This window comes from Capsicum annuum, chromosome 2 (genome assembly GCF_002878395.1).
Source record: "Capsicum annuum cultivar UCD-10X-F1 chromosome 2, UCD10Xv1.1, whole genome shotgun sequence".
Classification (NCBI taxonomy): Eukaryota; Viridiplantae; Streptophyta; class Magnoliopsida; order Solanales; family Solanaceae; genus Capsicum; species Capsicum annuum.
In genome coordinates, this window is record NC_061112.1 from 101,580,684 (window position 1) to 101,605,953 (window position 25,270).

At 34.7% G+C, this 25,270-nt stretch overlaps 1 protein-coding gene and 1 long non-coding RNA gene across 2 annotated transcripts; one reads left to right on the forward strand and one right to left on the reverse strand.

Moving 5' to 3' along the window:
• Positions 1–1,648: 1,648 nt before the first annotated feature.
• On the forward strand, positions 1,649–4,092 carry LOC107858826. The gene is made up of 2 exons (XR_001671246.2): positions 1,649–2,054; positions 2,749–4,092. It is a non-coding gene; the product is annotated as an uncharacterized LOC107858826 (long non-coding RNA).
• Positions 4,093–5,999: 1,907 nt separating this feature from the next.
• Positions 6,000–24,284, reverse strand: LOC107858827. Its single transcript, XM_016703617.2, has 9 exons — positions 24,104–24,284; positions 12,075–12,482; positions 11,637–11,750; positions 10,305–10,460; positions 10,110–10,199; positions 9,959–10,017; positions 7,210–7,360; positions 6,999–7,122; positions 6,000–6,366 (listed from the first exon to the last, which is right to left on the reverse strand). Exons 2-8 carry the CDS (start codon positions 12,402–12,404, stop codon positions 7,048–7,050), a joined length of 975 nt encoding a protein of 324 aa, XP_016559103.1. The 5' UTR covers positions 12,405–12,482; positions 24,104–24,284; the 3' UTR covers positions 6,000–6,366; positions 6,999–7,047.
• Between the last annotated feature and the right edge of the window lie 986 nt (positions 24,285–25,270).

Consider the following 25,270-nt stretch of genomic DNA (forward strand, 5'->3'; position numbering starts at 1 on the left):
TTGATAGATGCTAGCTTTTATGTCAATTTATCTACTTACTCTAATCTTGCCTTTGAGGATATAATTTGGGCTGAATTTTTAAATGCTTCTAGAAGAAAATGTAAACATTATCTATTTGAAGCATTGTAAAATATCTATGGGCATAAATATGACAATTCTTATTTTGATGAGTTTACTAACCTTGTTGATCTATTTATGAAACACCATCAAGAGAGGATCTACAATGAGGTAAGATACTTGGGAGCATCTTCTAGGGCTATAAAAAGATTTTGAGGTATCTTTGCCTTCTAAATTCAAGAATGATTTGTTTGAATGACTAGTGCTTATTTTTGACTTTCTAAAGCCATGAAGGTAAATTACTATGCCTTTGAACTTCAAAGTAGCAACTTTGTTGTGATTAGTGAGAATTCTTTAATGTTATTTGATTCATGTTGTGAGTTATTAAGAAATACAAGAAAGTTTTGAAATTTATGTTTGCGTTTGATTCCGAAAATACATACTTGTATTTAAAGTTTGTGGATAATATTATTAATTCTCTTAATCATGTTGTTAGAAGAGTACAATTAAATTGTGAATTAATGAACTATTTGGCCCAAGTTGTTGAAGAAATTAATTTTAACTTGAAAGTTTTAATGTGTAAAATTATTAGTTTCTTTAACCTTTTTAATGATTGTGATATATTTTTGAGTAAAGTTCTTGATACTATGAAAAGTTGATTTTTAGGGAAATTCATTATTCTTGGCTTTATCACAAACGTGTGTATTTTTGAGAGTGGTATATAACTTACTTGAATGATTATTTTTTGGCTTGGGTACTAACTCCCCTCTATGATTGGCAAGGTTTGAATTTGAGGTTGAATTCTTTTCAACAAGGGGAGAATGATGCAAGTTCGAAAAGTGCTAATTGCATGGATGGATTTCAACTTGACATCACAAGCTTAGTGTGTTTCAAGAGAGTATGAAAGCCACGAATCAACACAATAGAAGATTAACATGATTTTTATGATCCTTTTTAGTCATAGTATGATGCACATTTAATCAAAGACATTTGTGTCTTTTCATATCTTAGCTTACCCTAGAAGTATAAATAGAATATCATGAGCATATTTTAGGTTAGACAATATTTTTTAGATTGAACACTCTTTGGTGAGTTTGTGAATTTATCCTTTTGTATCTACATTGGATCTCTCTTGAATATCTTTGGTAAGATTATTCATGTATGAGTTTAATTTTTTTTTCTTGAATTAATCATGTAATTGTTTGCTCAAATTAGAAAGTCACAAATCTATATTTGTTCATATCTAGTTTACTTCAATTGTGGGATTGTTTCTTTTTTTCTTCTCTATCTTCCATCTATTTCTTGATTATCCTTTCAATCTTTTTATCTTGTATTCCGTTTTACATCACTTTTGAATTTTGCATTGTTGGCCTCTCTAGCATTTCATATGATGCAATTCATCATCAATTGAATTGTTTAGGGGGGTCACTCCCATAGTTTTTTATTTGTCCAGTAGAGATGGGGTCTATGAATTCCTTCTCTTGGATAAGAAAGTTATTTTGGTACTAAAACAGAGCTGACTATTCTGGCAAGGTAGAATGATCTCTAGACTGAGTTGTAAGAGGTCTATGGGTAGGAGGATGATCTCCATTTTGCTTACTACATCCTCAAATCTTGAAACTAGTGTTTTTTCTAATGTTGTTACATTTGTTCTCGGGATTTTGAGAGATGCCAAAATCCTTTCTATTTCTCTATTGTTCTCTTTTTAGGGATTCCATGGTGATTAATCTCTCTTTCATTTTTGGTCAATCCAGAAGAGTATGAGGTTGTGGACATAGAGGAACTTTCTCCTGGATCATCACAAATTTGGGTCCTGTCTCCAGCAACCCAAGGATTTTTAGAGGGAAGAAAGAGAGGGACAAACTTGCTTGGTTCATTATTGTTGATATAATTTCTGGGGTCAGGTCATTTATATATTCTTGCCTAAGCAACCCAGACCCTGGTTCAGTCCCTTCATAATCAGCTGAGTCAGGTAGAAAGGATTCTGAATGATCAGGGTAACTTTTTTCCCCTTTATTTAGAGATAGGTTAGAGATAGGAGGGGGAGGGGGGACTACTTGTCCCACTAACCCAAACTCCAGCATGTTGGCTGATGAGTTGGTGGAAGTGCCTCTTAAAGGAGATTAATTATCTCTTTGGTCGTTGGGTGAGACATCCTTAACTTTTTGGGTGACATTGAGTTTGTGGGTTTGGAGATTAATTTCAAGGCATTTAGGCAAAGTGGGAGTCGTCTGATGGTCATTATTTCCCCTATTGTTAGGAGTCAATATCACTTGGGTGGGAGGAGTAATAATTATTTCCTCTTTAATCTCAGAAAAGTTGAAATGACAGTTTTTTGGTGCAGACATATGGTGATTGAAGGAAAGTACACTACAGTGGAAAAATCTTTAGCTTAAATTATAACTTTTATAGCAACAATTTCATAATTATGAAAAGTAGTAATTGTATTTTGTATTTAAGTAAAATGTTGCTATATAAATACATATACAAATATATATGTATTACTCATAAATATATATGCATAACTGAAAAATACATATTCTTCCATTACTATGAAGTGGGTAAAATATTGATACTTTTGCTATAAGCTGTAATTTTTAAAAAGTATTGTTATTTATTATAATTATAGTTTTAAGGATGCTAGTTTCTGTAATTTTTTTTACTTAATCTTTTTTATTTAATCTTTTGCAGTAATTGGGCCTGAGGTAATCCGGGGACCCTAAAGGAAAGGCCTTTTTTATGGGCCTGTTGAGAAAGTGCTATCAACCTCTTTTTCATAATTGAGGTCCGCTCGACCCAATTCGGTTTTGCCTCCGTCTTCGCCGGAGTTTGCCCCTGTCGTCGGAGTTCTGAATCGGATCTTGAGGTGAACTCGGCATACCACGACTAGACTTTTCATATTCGAGAAACTTACCTGTCTGGGCATCATATTTCTTTATTTTGACGCTATGCTTAGGAGCATTGTTGGTCGATCTGGTGACTAGGAATGACCGAGTGATTTATTTTTCTTACCTTTATTGAAACTCACCGTTTTCCACTCAGAATTCGGTGACTGGGTGGACTGGTTACTTGCTACGCTGGCTTGTGGAGGGGTTGCTTCTGCACTTGGGGTTGCATGTGGGCATCTCAAGGCAAGGTGACCCAATCTCCCACATGGTTTACAAAGGATGCCCTCTCCTTCAAAGACTATCTCTTGTTTGTGCTTTCCAATAGTAACTGCGTTGCGCAGTGGTGTTTTCAAAGGCACCTGGACACAAATGCCTGCATATCTCCCTCTCAATGCTGAAGAAGTGCACAAGTCAACTTTGATTAATTTTCCTACTTTGTCCCTATCCTTTCTAGGATAATCTTATCATAAAATTCAGTGGGAAGCTGAGGAAGACTGAGCCAAATCACCGTAGTCTGGAGTTTGGCCTCGATGGGAATAAAATTTGGTTCCCAAATTCTTACTGAGAGGAAAGATCCGACAATGAACCATTACCCTCGTGCAGGGCTTTTTGTTGGCTATCCTCCTTATCGAATTTAACCGGATAAAAATCAAACCCAAGATCAATTAGAGTGATGGTTTCCTGGAATTTTCATAGCTCCGTTAGCTCGGTTCGGAGAAACTGGTGGTTGAATTTTTGCCCAAACACCTTCACTATTACAAAGAATTTCCAAGGTCATAAAGCCTCAATTGATCCGCCTCCGTTAGACTAATTTCAGCACTTTGGGGACTTAAGGTATTTTCAATAACTTCAATAAAAGGATCCGAGTAGGAAACTGACTTAGAGTTGGGCATCCTTTACTACATCCTTGTGGGAAAGCTGACATGAATCGACGATGGCCATGTGGCAATCTTGTTTGTCTGGTGGCTCCGATGGAGTAGCAGGGTGTGCGTCCTCAGCAGTCATGGCAGGGTTAACTTTGCTACTATCTGTATTCTAAGGGAATTTTCTAGATAGAGAGAGGGTCTTTCTCTCACTCTAAGTTTTCCTTAAATCTAATACATTATGGAATATTATCTCATAATGATGACAGTATCTTGTGATATTATGTTTTTCTCCGGATAAATTACACAAATTTCATACTTAAAAATCATATTACCTAATATTTCTTACGTTTTTTAAATTTATATAAAATATTATTTTTCAACTTTACTCTTGATACATATCAAGAAAACTCCACATCCCATTTTTACTTCACCATTAACTCATTCAAGATTTCATTCCCTAAAATATCTCCCTAATTATCAACAATTAAATCATCTTCCTTCCTGATTTTTTCTCTTCTATTAATGTTTAAATCATCTTCCTTCCTGATTTTTTCTCGTCCATTAATGCATGCAATTTTTCTTTTCCTCTCCTAAAATCTCTCCTATTTTTTTTTTAAAAAATTCATTGATACATATATAAATTTATTTAGTTATTCATAAATGTTTATTCTTTTAATAGTAATTCATATGAATGATAAATACGATATTATTATATGGGTATTGTGGTGATTCATACGATAGATACATTTTGTATAATTTTAACGGGTGATACATATGATATTAATGAGTGATACATATTATATTATGGTGATTCATATGGTAGATACAATTATTTATTTCAATTATTGGGTGATTCATACATATCGTATTATGGTGATTCATATGGTATTATTTATTTTAATTATTGAGTGATTCATATGATATTAATGGGTGATATATATAGTATTATGTTAATTCATAGGTAGATACAATTATTTATTTCAATTATTGACTGATTCATATGCTATTAATGAAAGGTAATGGTGTAGTCAATGTAGGAAATAAAAGTAATAATATTTTCTTAAAAAAAGACTAAAAGCAGAATTGAAACATAATTAAAATTAAATCTAAAAAAAGCAAACTAAAATTAAAGACGAAATTAAAAACGAAAAAAGGAGAAAAAAGACCAAAAAAACATATCTTTCACAATTAAAAACGAAAAAAGAGAAACATAAATTAAACATCTAAATTAAATCTAAAAAAGAGAGAAAAATTAGATATCTTTTCTTAAATAAAAAAATATAATGATAAAAAAAAATTTGTTAATTCCTTAAATGTTACTTCCTTAAATAAATATCTTATTAGTTTCAAATATATCACTTTTTTATATGTATTACCATATAATATATGTATCACTATTTTAAAAAATCGAGATAAAATGTAATTAATAAAATAGTCAAAATTTTATATAATATCACTTAAAGATCGAGGGATTTATGTAAGTTACCTTTTTCCTTTTTCTATATCCTTTGTTCCTTCTAAATTTTGAAACTAAAAACGTCTTGAAATCTTTTTAAGTTGATTTCTTAAAGTACTACATCAAAATTGCACCTAATTCGATTTGTCCCATTCGATAATTGATTTTGTATCGAATATTAACTTCAATAATAACGAAATTCTATTTTAACTTGATTCACCTTAATTGGATTTTTTAATACAATCTTAGTAGACATAAAAGTAAAACAAAAAACCATATAAATTGATTCAAAGAGAAACTACGTTTTCCATGAAATAAGATTTATATGCCATATTAGCATAGTGCTTGATAGACACACTTTTACCAAGTTAAAAGTGTCAATCTGGTCACTCACTAGGTGGCCAAAAGAAGAAAACATAATCTGTACCCCAAAAAAAAAACATTACCACACGTAATTTTACAATACTGTTACTTATACCATTGTGTAAGCATATATAAGGCAAAACCCAACGTATATTTACTAATTCCCTATACTAATAATGAAATTCAAATTTAGCGAAGAGATTCAAGGAAGTCACGGACGCTCAGTAACAATTTAGGAAGGTGATTAATAAGTAGCCTTTCAAAAAAGTAAGCCGCACGCGCCCACAACCCACGGAGATCTTTTAAAAAAATATCCGCCCCTTCCCCACCTCTCATCAACTGCATCTCTTCGACCAGACAAGCAGTAACTAATGACAAAGTTTCACCTGGTGGCTGGTGCATAACGTACCATGAGGCAATTTACAATTGTTGGTACCTGAATCATCATATTGTTGTTTGTCTACATTGCTAGAAATAACAGATAGCCAAAGGCCCAAAACTGACTGGCACCGTACACAACCATATAATATATGTTCGTGCATCTGTCGTCAAAGACGAGCAATCTGCACTCAAGGCTGAGTTCTATCTATACACTACAAGTCTACAACCAACCATTGGCCTCCAGAATATTTGAATCAGACGGCATCACCACCAGAGATTTCTTTCAACTAAAAGATTTGCACCATGTACAGTTTGGTTAAGTCTTTCTGCAGCTTGTAAGCATTAAAGGCCATACCTGATACATGATAGAAATATCAGGATCCCCATTCTCATGAAGTAGGGTGGGCAAGGCATGGTAGATACCGAATATCATCATCGAAATCAAAGTTTTTGATACCACGATTTCGGTATTATGGTATTTGGTATGATATTTGATGTGTTCTTAAAAAATTTTGTATTTGGTACGGTTTGGTATTCATAAGGATACCCATGAATACCGAAATACCAAATACCATACCAAAGTACATAGTTATATATACAATTCATATATAATAATAGCAAATATATAAAATAGTAGTACAAAACTAATAGTTTAGACATGGAACTGAATACCCATCTCGATTGAAATGCCTTTTTTATGTAATTGATTAACCACGGGAATTGCATGCTTGTACTTTCTTTAAATATTCTTACCTGTGTACGATGTTCGTATGATATAATTGAGACGGTTCTTGAAAAATCGAAGTCATAATTCTCTATTATTTCTCTATTATATGAGTATATGTAAGTCAAAGTGGAACAAACTTCGGTTACTGATTTACCATATCGCAAAATACGAAAGCCGAACTTTAAAATACTGAACCATACTGAATTAATTTGGTACAGCAATGGTAAAACCGGACTGAAATTTTCAAAATCGCACCGTACCATGCCCACCCTTATCATGAAGGGCCTCGTCAGTTGTCACTATTAAGTATTATATCCCGCGAAGCCTCTTAGCATTTTCAACTGTTTCAATGTAGAAATACAATCTCCAGAGTGTTGCTTTGTCCTACAATAACCCATTGGGAACTTAGGAAACCAGGAACAGAGAAAAATTAAACACACAATTGCAAAAAAAAATAAAAAAAATATTTACCTCGTTTTCTAAATCAACATGCACCTCACTGCAAGAATGTTTCTCTACTTCCTTACCACGGCAGAGAATCTGGACAACATGATCAAGATTCTTAGGTGGAAGGTCCTGTATCAGCTGTCGAAGATGTTTTTTTTCAGGTAAGGTCATTAACCTGCCAAAAGGCAAAGAAATTCCCCATGGCAAAATTTCAGGACAAATATGACTAGCAACAAAGCCACATGAGATATCGAGATCTCATGTACTAGACAACACCAACCAATTAACTTTGCATCAAAGCCAAATTAATTAGGATCTGTCATATGAATACTCTATAATCATTCTTCCCTATTCGAGGCCCTTATACAATAACAAGGGAGGAATTAGCCCCTGACCTGCAGGATCAAACTAAAGGCCTCCGATTTACAAGATTGATGCTCCACCACTGAACCATAGCGGCCCAAGACATCTACCAGATATTCTACTATTGTCTTCTACAGGGATTTTTGCATGAGTCAGGCTTCTAATTCTGTCATGCTTTTTCTGGACAAAAATTTAACGTGGCTTGAGCAGTGCAAGGAATTTACACCAAAGCCAACAACTAATTGGGCATAACAAACTTGGGCAACATATTCTAACAGGGCCAAACACGACAAAATCAGATACATTCGCACTCACACAGTTGTAACCTTTATACACACACTCAGCTTTCTACACGACAAGTGTATCACTCTTATTTCTTGTTCTTCGATTTCTATTATTATCTATTGTTTCGTGTAGGTTTACCAATATTATTTTGTTGTAATGTGGTTCTGCTACTATCTGTTGTTTTATTACTGTCCGTTGTTTCTTTTATTTTCGTTACTTCTTTCTCTAAACTATTTTTATCTTGAGCCAGGGGTTCATCAGAAACGGATGCTATACCTCTGAGATAGAGGTCAGGTTCACATACACTCTACCCTTCCAGAACCCACTTTGTGGAACTATATTGGGTTTGTTGTTATTGTTACTCTTCTTTCTACACTTGTCAGCTATGTTGCTCGAACTCTTCAAGAATGTCATCAAGTGCGAGTCAGATCCTTCAAAAGTAGTGCAATTTTGAAAGGTCCGATACAGGTTGGCAATATTTTTGGAGAGTTCAAGCAACTAGCTTGTCATTCATTGAGCACCAACACAACCCTTCTTCCCAAACTTTCGCTTCTTTCCTTTCGTTTTTTGATTAAGGAAAATTTCATTAAAAGGCACAAGAAGAAGCTGACAACAAAATTACAGGGAATAAAAGGAGTTGCTCGCTCTAGTTCCTTCTGATCTATATCAGAACCTTTATATAAGAGAGTATTAAAACAGGAATAGAAAGAATATCGTGGATCCTTACTACTGAATTTAGGCAAAGTATAAAATTATCATACTTTTTAATCCCCGACATTTTAGATTCTTTCTAAATCTTAAGGTTGTGTTATAGGAGTTGGATATTTTCAGAGATAATACAACCTATGAAGTATGAAATGGATAAAAACGTATTGTAGCCTTTGTTTTACACTAGCTATTAGAGATTTTTAACAGAATAAGACCATACAAAAGCTATGTGCAGAAAGACATAAATTCATGTCCCGTGATTTTCAAGTACTGTGCCTTGCATCCTCATAACTGGACAAATGGTCAACTAAGGGAAAATTCAAATTCAATTAGGTTTCCTTTTGATTAGAATCTAACTTAATACGTGAAACCAAGATTTGGTTCAAACTGTTGATACTACACAGCAATCGTTAAATTGCTAGCAGAATATGCTTCAATGGGACATTTTACAGCATCTTCAGACTGTTACATACTATATCTCCACTGTTTAATCTTTTTTTCATACTAGTCCTTTCCGGGGAAGAAGACCACTTCTCTGAACTGGCACAATCTCCAAAACATGTAATGATGCCATACATTTTACAGCATCTTCAGACTGTTACATACTAAATCTCCACTGTTTAATCTTTTTTTCATACTAGTCCTTTCCGGGGAAGAAGACCACTTCTCTGAACTGGCACAATCTACCAAAATATGTAACGATGCTATACATTTCAGAATTTGATGACATCTTTTCTTCTTAAAACAATTTGATATGACATCTTTATAATATTTACCATCTTCCAGCACTGGTTTTAACATGTTTCTATTGAAATTAAATGTAACATCACATTCAAAATTTCTCTTAAAAATTGAAAAGTCAGCAGGAATACTTAATATTTCATCAATTATTTGGACTTACATTAGGGCTGGGTAACCCCAGGTAAAGTGCAGCCCCAACAATAAACACCTCGAACTGGATAAAATCCCAACAACTCAATATGCAAGCACCCTATAGGACCATGAGAGCCACACACCAAGCCCGTTTGTTATCCCCGTTCGTTATGGTTTTGCTAAAACGAACTGCCAAAATTATATTAGTAACATTTAATTCCAATTAATACGTCAGGCGTTCCCATGGTAACCAACCAAAAGCATTGTATAAACACAAATGCTGATCTTGTTTTGAATCTTCTAACAAATATAGGTCTCAAAGAAAATTTAGAAGCAAAGCTCTTCCAACTTGTTAAAATTTAGCTTCCTAGCGTTCTTGTATGCCAAACAAACAAAAACAAAAGATCACAATACTAAAACGAAACAAATTCTGAAATGACAAACTTCAAATCTGTGTATCAAATATTCCAAGCAAAAAAGAACTAATAAAATATACTGAAATGGGAACAGCAAATAATCAAACTACCAATGTTTTGTGAAATACCTGCAATTCGACATAACAACATCAAGAAGTTCTTCCAGCTTCTTCTCCATGTATCCAAGCTGCATATTGTCCAACAACAATTTAGACATAGCAATTTACTAAAACCAGTAAAACTCCTGATAGAGAGAGACTCAAGCTCCAGCCAAGTTACCGTCGCTAAAAGTTCATCACAATGCTTCTTCATCACACTCTCAACCTTTGTGCTATCAGTTTGTAGCAAAAACTGCAAATCATTGTGGACCTGGAAAATGGGAAGTACGGGTCATGAAGCATTTCTTGGCCCTAGAAAAATGCACTAAAGAGACAGAGACAGAGACACAGAGAAAGAGAGAAAGATGAATCTTACATCCCCGTCTTCAGGAGTTGCTCCAGCATTTGAACCCAATTTATTTTGGTTCTTCTTTGCAGGGGATTCTTTTAACTGTTTACTTTCGAGTTTTTTAACATCATTCGAAGTATCTCCTCTAGATGGTGAGATATTCAAGTCCTCTCTTTCTGAATCCTGCAAAGGAGGAGTCAAAGAAATCTCACACACATTTCTGTAAACAAAGCCAAAATGTGGGGTGAGACAGAGGCAATTAATTATTTCACTCATAGATAGCTGGATGAAGGAAGACCCTTAGGTCCGTTCGGAGGGTTGGAAAGAATTCCCATCACTGACCACACCAAAATATGAAGTCTAACACAAGTTTTTGTTTAGCATTATAGCCACTGAAGTCCAGGTTGGGATGCTTTTCCATCGTACCAACTTATCAAGTACGGCTCTAATATCTTCTTTTACCCTACCCGTATAATACTGTTTTGACCTGTTACTCATTGATAGATAGATATGGACTGAATTATGCAAAACGAATACTAGCTTATCATTTAAAAATTGGCCAGTCAAAAGATATTTAAGAGAATGTACAAGCAAAAATCGAAGGACAAGAATTCGCAAATAAAAGCCCGGACTTGCCTTGTCTAATCCATTTAATAAGGGCCCTGGGTCTGACCCGTGAAGGCATATTTAACAGTGAGCTTGAACTGGCGGCCTACGGACCTTCACTTAATGAATGGTATTAGGTCTGCACTGACCGTCTTAACAAGTACAGTTACACTCCAAGTTACTCTCTCCTCGATAAATTGGTTATGGAATTGGAAAGAAATTCATGCTTACTGATTGCAAATATTTTCTCAAAAAGAGAACTGACACCATTTCTGCTCTTCTCTTTTATATAAAAAAAAAAAAAAAAAAAAACTTACAGATAAAAAAAAAATCTCAACAATATATATATATATAAAATCGAGAAATCCCAAAAAACCAACTTGGTGCACGCGCCAAAACTTGGCGGACAATGGGCTCATTTACCCTTCTCCACTTAAATATCAAGCTTTTAGTGATAAGAGTTCGAACTCATGACATGCATCTGACTCACATTAGGTGTTGCTTCTTACCACTGAACCAAAGTCTGGGAAGCATATCTCAACAAAATATATGGCCTAAATTTTATAAAAAGACTCCTAATACATGGACGTTTCTGGGTAACTTTATTAAAGAAACTGGTACATTCTGTATAAGTAACCTGTAATGTTAAGCCTCAATTTCTTTTGAAAATCAAACAGAAGCTTAAGATAGCATGTCCTAAATGAAACATGAAAACACTTGCTATTCTGAAAATAAAAAAACATGAAAACTTACTGAGAGAAGGGATGCTTTGAGCTTCTTCTTAGGATGGTTCTCTTGATCTAATAAATTTTCTTTGTACCTTAGGCATGACCGCAACTGACATACGGAAAATACAGGATCCAGAATCTACATTTAAATTTCAGGTGTGAAAATTATATTAATAAAATCCAAATAATTGTTGAGAAAGTCAGCTGGCTTTAAATCATTCGCTATATATCCTTTGCTTAGAAATGATCACAAAACTCACATACAAGCAATGGCCACTGCCCACAACTATAATGGCACAGGCTGAGACCAACTTCTTACCAGTTACCACATAGACATGCCCAAAATAAAGGACTCATAAATCATAAACTTAAAACGTAATACCCCATTCTAAAAATAGACAAGCATAGGGAGAACTTTGTTTCATGTGCAATGTAGGTAAAGGGAAAAGTGGGTACTGTGTACCTCGTCAACTTCCCCTGAAAGGGCAACAATACTTTGTCGAAGCAACAACTTCAATCTTTCCTTTCCAAAATTAGAAACATGAGATCCAAAACAATCGGAAAATAAGGAAGCACAACCGCCAATATATTTAAACTCATTGGTGATATAGCTATTCATACTACTATTCTTTTGTTCAACAGCGCCGTTTACTTTCCCAGATTTCTCAAATATCTGATCTGAAATTGGCAGAAAATCTTCATCCTGAGTAATTAACTCTGCCACCTCAGATGCAAAAAGCCCAAAGTAATCTGGTCCTTCTCTGTTGCATTCAGATGAAGCAACACAGTCCATTTAAGGTAATAGCTTCAGTGCCAACTTCTGCACTGAATTACTATTAGATTGGTGGAGGTAGCGCTCACCAAAAAATTGCTGCAAAGCAAAAACAAAAACAGGTTGACTGATAAGTTGCCAGAGCAACACAGACAGAGCTCTTCACCATCAGGAAAATAGAGTAGATAACACAAATATAAACAAGAGATGGAATTGTGTAGCATCTATTGAAAGACAAAAGGATTATTACAACAACATACCCAGTAAATTCCCACAAGTGGGGTCTAGGAAAGGTGGGGTGTACAAAGACCTTATCCCCCCTACCTTTGCTGGTGGAGAGGTTGTTTCTCCCCTTCGCTCAAGAAAATCATTTTCAAAAAGGTTTGAAAGAAAAGCGAGATTAAAATGTTAAGATGAAAATACAAAAAAAACGGAAAGTATCGACAGTACAAATATAAGGATAACGGGAGTAAAAGAAACAAAAGAAGTAATACAATTCAAGCACAAGATAATGCTAAGCATACTAGTAATAATACTAGTAAGTGAACAAACAGAAGCTTCAACCTAGGACCCTACTCTACAACTACATCAAGGAAACACTACTATCTACTAAATGTCTACCATCTACCCTGATCCTCGACCTCCATGCCTTCCTATCTAGGGTTATGATCTTGATAATCTACATAGTCGAATCACCTTCACCCAATTATTTTACGGTCTACCTCTACCTCTCCTGAAACCGATCACCACCACCCTCTCATCCTCCTCACAGTGCATCTATGCTCCTCCTCAACACATGTCTGAACCATCTCAGTCTCGCCCACCATGGCAGATTGACAACTACTCCTACCTTGCACCGTATATTTTTGTTTCTGATCTTGTCTCTTTTAATATGCCCGTACATTCAACTAAGCATCATCATATCCGATACCTTCATCTTCTGAGAGTGTGAATTCTTGATTAATTCCACTGTGTACAACATAGTAGGTCTAACAACCACTCCATAGAACTTACTTTTATGTCTTGGTGACACTTATCACATAGGACAATGGATGTCAGCCTCCATTTCATTACCCACTCCAATACGTTGCGCGACGTCCTTGTCAATCTCCTCATTTCCTTAAATTATAGACCCAAGGTTCGAAGCTTCCTCTCTTGGAGATGCTTGTGTATTAATCCTTAATGCCCCGCTAAACTAGCACTCTATGTACTTTGTTTTAGTCCTGCTCGATCTGAAGCCTCTCCATATCTCCAATCTATCGTTAACTATGTCGCGTGTCTCATCGATAAAAATACTATGTCATCAATGGATAACATAAACCACGGTACATTCTCTTAAATATGTTGTGTCGATATATCCATAACCAAGGCAAATAAAATAGGAATTAAGGGTTGATACTGGTGAAACCTTATCTTGACAAGAAAGTGTTTTAAGTTTCCTCCCACTATCCCCATTCATATCTTGGCTCCATCATACATGCCTTTAAGCTCTCTAACGTATGCCACAGCCCACATGTATATCGAATATCTCTAAACTCCAAGCATCTCTATAAAACCTCCATCGAGACTTTTATCATATGCCTTTTTTAAGGTCAATGAACATCATATCGAAGGTCTTATTTGTTTGCACTTAATAGAGGTCTGAATATTAATCATTCAGATTCACCCCAACAAGTGTGTTTGTTTTGTTTCCTTATAAAGCTTCTTAATGGGTCTGAATGGATGTGAATGAATCAAACTAATAATAAAGTCTTTACACCATTTAGATTCTTTAAAATAATATGCTTATTTTACAAGATCTTTTATGTCTCCCTGCTTCTCTTCTCGGCAAGGTTGTCACGCCTCTCACTTTACTTTTTCAACTTTGAACTGGTAAGTTTTTATAATCTTTACAAGCACACAATAATTTTGGCCTTTGGGTGGAGTGATGTCTATCAAGAACTCTCGTGGTCGCAAAATTAACAGAATATAAGTTAATTATTTAAATAATCAACGATGCTCGATGCCACACACAGTAACTGAACCCATGAAACCTTCGACCACCTCGAACTCAATGTTCCCCTTTTCCATCCTTCGTGAAATAGAAGCATTTAATCTCTGTTTTCTCTAATTTTTTCATCTGGATATTACTAAAAACAGTCTTAGGTAACAATTCTGTGACCTATCAAATTACGATTCAAAGCGTTCTACAGCACTTCTTTGCTGAAAAGGAAACAATGTTCTCTTTATAGAAAAACATCAAGAAAACATGAGTGAACAGAAGATAAGAATTTTCATGTTACCTTGTTATAATAGTTTTTTGAATTGATACATAACTTTTATTTGTGTTTTTTATCGTTCAATTTTTTATCAAATAAAATATTCAAATATTATTTTCTATCAAAAAAACTATAAAAATATTCAAAATATTATTTTCTATCAAAAAAGATTTTTTAAGAAAAAGAGATTTTCTTAATTTTTCATTGATTAGCATATAATTTCGTATGCACATTCAGATATTGAGAGCAAAGAGTCTTAATCGTTCAGTGTTAAGATCTAGAGACAACATTATCATGATATTCAGATATACATTCAAATTCAGACATTCGGATCTTATGTACGTCTTAATATTCAGATGTGTATTCAGATTCAGACGTCTTAGTATTAATGAAAACAAATGAGGCCTAAGTCTCTTTTCCTCACCACATACTACTCCAACAATCTCCTCGGGAGGTGAATAACTTCCACTGTCAATCATCCAGGCATGAAACCTAAATAGGTGCGCAAGTATAGACACATTCCCCCTCATTCAATTCTTGATTACCATATCCCAAACTTACATAATCTGGCTTAGTAGTTTGATACCTCTATAGTTATTGCAAAATTGCCCTTGTTCTTGTAGGGTAGGATCATTGTACTGTTCCTCTATTCTCCTGGCATTCTAGTTGGCATTCTAGTCGTCCTGAAAATGAAACTGAACAACCCAGTTAACCATTCTAAACCCATTTTGCCTGCAGTTTTCCCAAATTTCAAACGAATTTCGCTTGGTGACTTAGCGGTGGCGGATGGCTGGTGGTTAACAACGATTATGGTGGTGGTAGTTATGATGGTAGAGTGACTGTGAATACATAAAGTGGTAGTGAAAATTAAACACAAAATGTCTCTTAATGATATTAAAACTTTGTTCCAGATCTCATGATTAAGACCTATTTAGACCGAATAAGTGCTTAGATCTTACTAAAAACAAATACAGTTAATGGCCTAAGTTCAGACCCATTATATCCAAACCTCCATTAAGTGCAAAAAAATGAGGCCTCAGAGTGCTCGAAATCGAAACACAAAAGAATTAGTAAAGTTATGTGTCTAGATTCATATAGGGGCACAACAAGGTTTAGGCAATTGCCTCTTAGTCGAGTAATTACACTATGCAAATAGGGCAAAAATGATTGTTTCTACATTTTTGGGGGTTATATTGAAACTATTAAATCCCCTTGACAATAGGGAAGATTCTAGTGTGTGGTAAAAGAGGGTTCAATAATTGTTTTTAGCTCCAAGTTTAAAACGTAATGGTAAATAGGGTTCAATATATCAATTCATGGTTCCTTTTATGAGAATACATTGGGTATGTTATTGTTGATGATGGTTCCTTCACTAGATTCATGATTTCTATATTCATTGACCTGACGTTGTTTACAAAAAATTGTACCTTCTTCTCCACGACAAGGAAACCTTTCCGGATCCAACAGAGTAGCAAATGCAAATTAACTCGAAAGTGAAGGTGACACTTCAAATTTAGGGAAAACCCCAACAAAATTCATAAAGAAAAACAAAAACACAAGAAATGAGTCAAACCTCTATATTTTCTCAAAAGAAAAAAAAGGAAAGAAAGCAAAGAAGAAAGCTCTACCTTTTCTTCTTGGTAGGAACTAGGAAGCAAAGTTTTGCTCTTCCAAATATGGAAGAAAAATGAAAAGCAATTGCTTTTTCTAGAAACTTCCGTAATAGCAAGTGTTACGCATAAAGACCCAGCACGTGGATCTTGAACCACAAGGAAACTGAAATAAGGTAACAACTGGAGATTATTATAATGTATTTTTGAAAAGATAAATTACACGAATGACCTTCCTCACCCTAACGATCCACACTTATTTAAAAGGATTAATACAGTAAGATCTTTTAAAAGGGGAGACTTGGAGTAACTGGTAAAGTTGTTGGCATGTGACTAGGAGGTCACGGGTTCAAGCTTTAGAGACTGCATGTGGCACAAATGTAGAGTAAGGTTGCGTACAATAGATCCTTGTGGTCGGGTCTTTGACCTGTGGTCATGTCTTGGTACTAAAAAGTACAGGACATGGCCAATTTGAGATGATATGTTGTTCAACTGACACAATAAAAATGAGTTGGGATGTTTAAAAAGTTAACTATTAAGTTTGTGCTTGAACATATATTTTTATTTTTTTATAAGTTTTACAAAAAAAAAAAAGTTAGTCCGGTGCACTAAAGCTCTCGTTATACGCAGGATCCAGGAAAGTGCCTGGCCACAAGGGTCTATTGTACATAGTCTTACCTTGCATTTCTGTCAGAGGTTGTATCCAAGGCTTGAACCCGTGACCTCCTGGTCACATGGACAACTACTTATACCAGTTACTCCAAAGTTCCCCTTCTATAATTTTTGAATATCTAGATTTTTAATTTTAAAATATTAAGTAAAATTGAATTCAATTTAGTTTTAAAAATCAATTAAATTGACCCTTTATCTTGAAAAGTAAAACATGGCAAGTATTTTAAGATGAAGCGTGTAATAAATACTTAAACATATTAAAAATATAATGACAATTCCTTTAGCCATCATCTCTACTGCCTTTTGGATAAATGTTTTGGACAGACTCTTTCGGGTTATAATTTTGTACCACTACTTCCTTATATGTTACAATTTTTATTTTAACTTTTAAAGCGGTTTGTCTTTTTATACATGTAAATTAAAAGTACGATTAGAATTTTTACTACTTCTTAATTCTAATTTATGTGATTGTTTAATTAGGTATAGAGTTTATAAAAATAAAAGAAAGACTTAATATTGACTAAGGAAAAATGGAAGCACACCCCCACCCCCCACCCCACCGCCACCAAAAAACGCACCCCACACATATGGAAGAGAGAGAGACTTAGCACAACAACAACATACACAGTGTAATCAAGAGAGGGTAGGGTATACACAAACCTAACCTCTACCTCAAAGGTAGAGCGACAACTAACTATCTAGCACATTGTACATAAATAAAAACTTTCATACCCTCTAGCACATTGTTAACAATTAAAAAAGTTTCTCCCTATTTTGCCACTATCTATTTTTTGGGATAAGGTAGACATTTTATTTTAAGGTACCAAGATGGTGCAAGAAAAGAAACAGAAACACCATAAAACAAAACACAGCTTCCTATACTCTTCTTCCTAACATATCCACTAAATCCATATACTGGTTTAAGCACTCTATTAAGCTGCCTTTACTCCAAAATATACAAATTTTGTAAACATCTATCCTTAATTCTAGAGATGTGCGCTCTCTGCCCTTCAAAGCAAGCTTTGTTCCTCTCTAGCCAAATTGTCCATAAGATGCACAACGGAATAGTTTTCCTATTTGCTTTATCTCTTTTGGTATCACCTGTTCTTGCCCTCCTACCAACAAACCTTTCACTTTCTGAGGCATCACCAATTAATACCACGAAGATTTAGGAATAACACCCAATTCTCCACTATCTTCTCATTGAATTAGAGCTTTTATGATTTTAGCCGAGATTCAAGTAGCTTCTGCTCTTCTAACAAGCATCTGTATGTCATTTGCCCTGCCTAAGCTTTTCCTCTTTTTATTAGTCTTGTGCCTTTTGGATAATCATTCTAATGAAACCACTCTTATTTTCAGTGGCATTCCCAATGATATCATGTGTGTTCGACTAACCAATAGCACCATCTTATGGAACCACTATTTTGTCATTTTCTCAATAATTTTTCAAGAAAAACATGTTAGAAATTCTTTCTTCACAGGATAAGAGTCAAGATGTTGAGTTACACTTTCCATTAATGTTATGATAAAAAAGCTTCATCATTTTTCTTCATGTATCAAAGTTCAGGTATTGACTCCTTCCTTGAAGAATTTCCGATCAATCTTCTAAGAAAATGACTTTTCATGCACAACATTTGGGTATCAAATGCTTTTACATCTCATTGTTTTAGAAAAGCCTTCTCCTTTTACCTTTCCTTAGGAATCGAATATAAAACATTTGCAAGACTAAAAAATTATATGGGAATGATATTTACAAGATGAGAATGCAGAAGTACAATTCTTAAATAGATATGCAGTCATATTAAAAAAATTAAAAAAGGGTAACAAGTGCGCTAAGCTCTCACTTTTTCTGGGGTCCGAGGAAGAGCCGGACCACAAGGATTTATTGTACCCTGCATTAGATCTGCAAGAAGTTGTTTCCACAACTCGAACCTGTAACTCCTAGTCACGCGACAATAACTTTACCAGTTACGCCAAGGTTCTTCATCGGTCATATAAAACTAAACTAAACAAAAGTGATCCAATTCAATAAAAGGTGCAAGCAGGGGCGAACGAGGAGTACCTACCTGTCGTCAAAAATTACATTGTATATATAGGAGTAAATCAGTTTTTGAGACAGTGAAACGTTAATAAAAAGATAATTTGAATCCACTTAGACATATCTCTGGTCTCTGCTCAGGTTGTCAGAGGGTTCATTGTCGCTCAGTTATGTACTGAGTTCACATCCCCTTTGGCTGCTTCCCATTTGATTTTTAATTCTGCTTGTGCTATTATTGCTAGTTGCCACGTGTACTGAAGACACTAAAATAGTGGTTTTGTCGACCCCAACTTTGCTTTTAATTCTTTTTTTTCTTTGCTTAACAAAATTATTAATTCACTGGTTCTAAAACCACTCCAAAGTGAATTTTAGTTTCTCCTCTGTAAAATTCTAAAACATGCAAAAAGACTTGTATAAATTTCTTATAATTTGAAGTTTACTTTGTATTATGTTGAAAATATGAACTCTAAAGTAATAGTATATGAACTCTATTTCTATAATATATGTGTTAATTCTTTAATTGTGCAACTCTTTTTTATAATCTTTTATTAGCAAATAAACTCTTTAGGAACACTTCTAGACAGGAAAAAAAATTCAAATTTTGTTATATTTCATACCGTTGATAAAAATTTACATTGGTTAGATTGATTTTTATTTTGAAGTATTATACATTTAAATAATTTTAGTAGTTAAAAATACAAGTAAATAATTTGTCATTCCTTTTTTTCTTAAAAAAAAGTTTCCAGCTTTGTTAAAATTATAAAGGGTTGATCTTAAAATGTACCCATATGTATTTCTGGCTGAACCCATTTATGTAAAATCCTAGATCTGCCACTGGGTGCAAGTAGCGGGCACATGGGACAAAATGAGAGGGGTAACTTGAGATGGTGTGGTTTAACGTTATCTATATAGATGCACCAATCCAAAGGTAAGAAAAATATGATAATTGAAGGTGTTTAAAGGTGACAACATGGACTCGAAATAATATGTAAGCAAGTTGTATCAAAAGACCTAAATTTTTTGGAATCGTACACACTTAGCAAAGAAGCACAGCATTATGGGAAAAGAGATCCAAACAGGAATGAAACCACGTTTTAGTCAAGCTGGTGCATTTAGTATAAGATTCAATAATTAGTAAGTATCTGTCTTGGCAGGAATTTATACTTCAATAAAAATTTATGCAACTTCTAGTGTTAGAGAACCTACATTGTTTTTCTGAAAAAATTGACTGAGATAAAGTTTAAATGGAGCAACATAAATAGTGAAGACTGATATAGACGACTCCACTAGCTTGGAGTTGAGGCTCAAGTGTTGTTTTTGGTCTATATTTCTTTTTTATCTATGGTATCGAAGTTCAAATACCCCCCCCCCCCACCCACCCACTTGAGAATTAAAATATTGGCCACTATTTCAAAGGGAAAAACTCTCATCTTTTTCCTTTCAATGGTTCACGGTAGAACCATCACCTAATTAGTTTTCACTCATGGCAACAAAGCCAAAGAAAAATTCAAGATGGCACATTCAACTTTAAGTAAGGGAAGAGAGACAAAGTGAAGAAGAAGTAGCAAAGTTGAGCTACTTCACCATCTTGAGTTTGAGCGTGTTTTTATTATTTTTTTAGATAAGACAATATATTTTATTCATGTCTGGCAAAAAACTTTGTATACAAGAAGTATACCAAGGGGTGGAAAACCTATAAAAAGATATGGGTTTCTATGAAAAACACTAAATCTTCTATTACACAGAGGAACCCCATGGTGCACCAAAAACAAATAAGGGAGATTAAGTTATTCCGCAATTATACAGAAGCAGTGCTTATACCTCAAAAAAGTTCTCATATTACTCTCTCCAAAGTCCAAATAATCCACATAAATGCAAGTAGAGACAACTTACAAGGCTACCTTTTTTCACCCTAATTCTAGCAAAACAACCCGCTTAAATTCAAGTGTTCCAAATCATCTTAGGATTCCCACCACAACCTCAAAGTTATTCGAAAAATTAGGAGGAGATAGTCAACATCTTCACTCAAGTCCTTCACATAAAGCACCAACATAAGTAATTAACCTTCCTCTCCTCATTCTAATCACCCTTCCCATTGCTAGCCAAGAGGAAATATACACCTTTCTAGGTGTCGTCAGGGTCCAAATCAAACTACATTGCCAACATCCTCACCTGAGGCCTTGCACATAAAGCACCAACTAACAAGAATAACCTTTTCTTGCAAAGATTCTCGACCAGTAAGATCAAACCTCATTGCTAACAAGTAAAACAAACACCTCCTTTTGTACCTGTATGATCCAAATCAACCAATATCGAAAAGCAACTTCCATCATACACAAAAGTTTCTTATAGTATGACTTAACGAAGAACAAACCATTACTCTCCTGCCCTCCACCTCCATACGTTCTCTTTTAAAGGGTAAGTTGTATTTCCAATCCAAAAAAACTTGGCAAGAACAACCATTCTAAGAAGTTCTCCCACCCCAAATCTTGGAAATTCCTCCTAAAATTCAAGTCCATAGAAGTTATCCATGTTTGTAATCTCCGAACTCGTTGGATTGTCATCTCGTTCTGGCAAAACATCCTATAAATACTTGAAATATGTACTTCTCAAACTATTCATTTCACGCCAGTTAAGACGCCCAGAAACATACCCTCCACTAATTTCCAGAGCTCCAAATGTTCCACCATAACTCGCACTCGGACGACACATGGGCATCATTAGTCCACCACCACCTTTCAATACCCAGGATTCATGTTCTTCTCACTCCAAACCCACCCTAGCACTTAAGAGCTGCAACAATCTCTTATTGCGCGACGTGAAACTTCCTTATCATGTCTAATGAATCCTATAAAAAATTTCTTCGAAGTCTTTCCAACTTCCCTATAACACTAGAGTGAGCATGACCAGGGGCATAAAATATGTGGGAATGCTCCATAATATGCTCTTACTACTTTCTTTCTTTGGTCAAGTATCTTTTTTGTCACCATGCGAGCCTTTCTTGACCCTTTACCATATCGAATTTCGTAAAACATGATCCTTATCTAAAGCACCAAATGACAAGCTAAGATAAGTAGTTGGAAGTGCTCTGACCTTACAATTCAATACCCATGCAAGAGATCCAATATCTCTACCGATCCAACTAGAATAAATGCACAACTTTTGAGCTTGATCTTAAGGTTTTACACCACTGAAACCATGTAAATCTTTCCTTGTATTTCTAACTAAATCCTATCGGGTTGTCAACGTCGTAAAATGCCAAAGTTCAGATTTTAATGTCCTTCATCTCTTCAACAGAATGATCTCACATTTTATGAGATTGATCTTAAGGTTTGACAATACCTAAAATAATGTAAGCGGTTGCTCCATGTATCTCCTATCAATATCGCAAATACCGTGTCATTCCGCAAACAACAAATGTAAAACCTTACAGTATCACATCCCCCACAAACGTCGTACTGACCCCCCCCCAAAGTAACTACTGTCATACCTCTGTAAATCATCATACTCGATGCCTCCGTGACTAAATTAAACAATATTGAAAATAATATCTCAATGTCTATGCATATACATGTACATGTAAATGTCCAAACATCATATATATTGCTTAAGGAACAACATCAACAATGGAACACCCAAAGGTGTGGCCTATGAAATGGGTTGTGAACTATAAGGTCTCAAGTTCAAATATAGAGACAAAAACACTAGGTGAGTTCTTCCCATCTAGCCTAATCTGGGTAGATAGAGTTACTTGATACTTGTTGTTGGTAGAGGTGACAAGTATCTCATGAAATTGATCAAGGTGCACAACGGTTATAAAAAAAATGTTGATAACGGATTTTGCCTAACGCAACGATTTTGCTTGAAATTGTCAAGCTCGAGTGACTAAGAAGTTATTAAGGTAGGGTGCTATTATACTACAAGTGCATAGCTGGAATGAAGGTGGAGCAACAATATATGTGGACACATGAGAAATTACATTGATTAATGAGAAAAGGAATGCTTAAAGGCAAATTAGGATATCCCTTCCTAAAAACTATAATTTACTCATACTTGTGTGTAAATGTAGCTAGCTATCCGGATGCCACTGAGATATAGAAGAACTTAAAATCTGGTCACATTGAGCACAAACAAATAAGAATTTTGGACATTTCATAATTGGTGTTTTTTTAATCGGATGTTCGTGTCAACTGGCGCACACCTCGACTAACTCTTTATCCAAAAGATACAAGAATGGCACCCTCAACCAGCCTGACCGCCCCAATCTAATTGTCCTCACTAAAAACATCTCGAGGTACCTGCTACTTTCATGATCGTCCTCAACAACCCGATCATCCCAACCTGGTGCCCTCGCTAAGAACTCAGAGCCATCTGCTACCTTCCCACCAGCACAATCACCTTATAACTCTATCCAAGGTTTGGACAAATGGGAAAGATCGCCTAAAACTTTTACCTCCGATAGAAATTAAACCTAAAACCTCATGGTTACAAAACCACCACTTCAAGTGACCACTAAGTCACATCCTTCTAGAAGCCAAGTTACCGTTCATCTTAATATATCAAGAAATCTACTGAATATCTACAAGTATTTTACTGCAAACTATTAATATAATATTAACTTGAGATTGTCGTAGAAATCCAAAAACATCACATCCTAGATCAGTCTCTATCTTGGGTGATCATGGTTGGTGTTGTTTATATTGAAAACAACTCTTGTTGTCTGGGATTCACACTTCAAAATTGTGATTAAATAACAAATACCAAGGGTTAAGCACCCAAGGACGTGACTTAGTGGTCAATAAAGTGGTTGGTAATCATGAGATCTCATATTCAAATCCCAGAGACAAAAACATTAGCAATTTCTTTCGTAATCATGAGATCTCATATTCAAATCCCAGAGACAAAAACATTAGCAATTTCTTTCTTCCCATCTAACATAGTCTTGGTTTACAGAGTTATCTTGTACTTATTGGTGATGGGATGTGGCAAATATCCCATAAAATTAGCCAAAGTGTACCAAGCTAGCCCGAACACCACGGTTATCAAAACCGAAAACCCTAGTTAACCCAATCAATCGAAAATGACTGCGATGAAATCTAATATGAAGAAATACAAACTTTATAGACCAAAAAAAATTCATACCTCAACTTGAAAAGTATAATCTTGAGTAGCACGTTGGAAAACCGTTGCTCTACTTTTTCGTTGTGGTAGTTGCACACTTTCTCCTCCTTTCCTCGGTGGATTTCGAACGGTTTTTACCTGGTACGTCTCTAACATAAAAAGTTTTTATAGAATGTTTGGTTGTGAGAAATAAGTTATAATAATTTTGGTGTAAAATAATATATGGTAAAATAAGTATTCACTATATATGATAAAATAGATTTTTATTATATATGATATATTTATAACATTTGCCTTGAATATCTAATTGATAAATAATGTGCCCGTTAAAATTTTACTAGAAAAATTCAATGGACAAAAAAAAGAGAAAAGGCATCTTTTTCCCAGAACTTGTTCTCCCAACTCACTTTAACACTTAAACTTAATTTCTGTTTATTTATCCTTTAATATCTTTAAAGTGAATTAAAATCCCCCTTAACTACCAGCGTGTAAACAAGCATCGTTGAGCGCGTTAAAGCTCATTTTTGGGTCTATTTAATTTCTTTTAAATATTTATTTAAAGGAAAAAAACTCATATACTTGTAAAAAGAAAAAAAAACACTAATATTATATTTAAAATATAATAAAAAATTTTTAAAACACACCTTTTATTTTATCTTCTCCAAAACATCAACAACACTCAAATTCCTCCATTAACAACCTCAAATCCATTCTCCACCAACACTCTTCTTCAATTTTTTTCATTTTCCTCCATCTAACACCATAAAAAACAACCAAAAACACTAAACTAAAAATAAAATTCTCTATTAAACACCTTTTATTCTTTATTCTCCAAAACATCCACAACACTCAAATTCCTCCATTAACAACCTCAAATCAATTCTTCATTAACACTCTTCTTCAATTTTTTTTTATTTTCCTACATTAACACCATCAAAGAACAACCACAAATACACTAAATTAAAAAAAAAAATCATCAAACATCATTTTTGTGGTTGAAAAAAATAGAGATATTTTTGTGTTAACAAGAAAGGAGGGGGAGATTGGGCGAATGGAATTGCTGGGGAGGGGTTGCGGGGGAGAAGAGAGGGAGGGACGCTAGAAGAGGATGGGGGAACGGAGGTTGAAGAAGAAGGAAAGATTGGAGGGGGCAGTCGAAGAAGAAGGAAAAGGGGAGGGGGTACTTTT

Coding starts and splice junctions, on each gene's coding strand:
- LOC107858827 (XM_016703617.2), bottom strand. CDS start 12,404: ATGGACTGTGTTGCTTCATCTGAATGCAACAGAGAAGGACCAGATTAC. Junction 10,461..11,636: donor TCAAAGCATCCCTTCTCTCA/GTAAGTTTTCAT, acceptor CCTCCTTTGCAG/GATTCAGAAAGAGAGGACTT. Junction 10,200..10,304: donor CAACTCCTGAAGACGGGGAT/GTAAGATTCATC, acceptor CCCATTTTCCAG/GTCCACAATGATTTGCAGTT.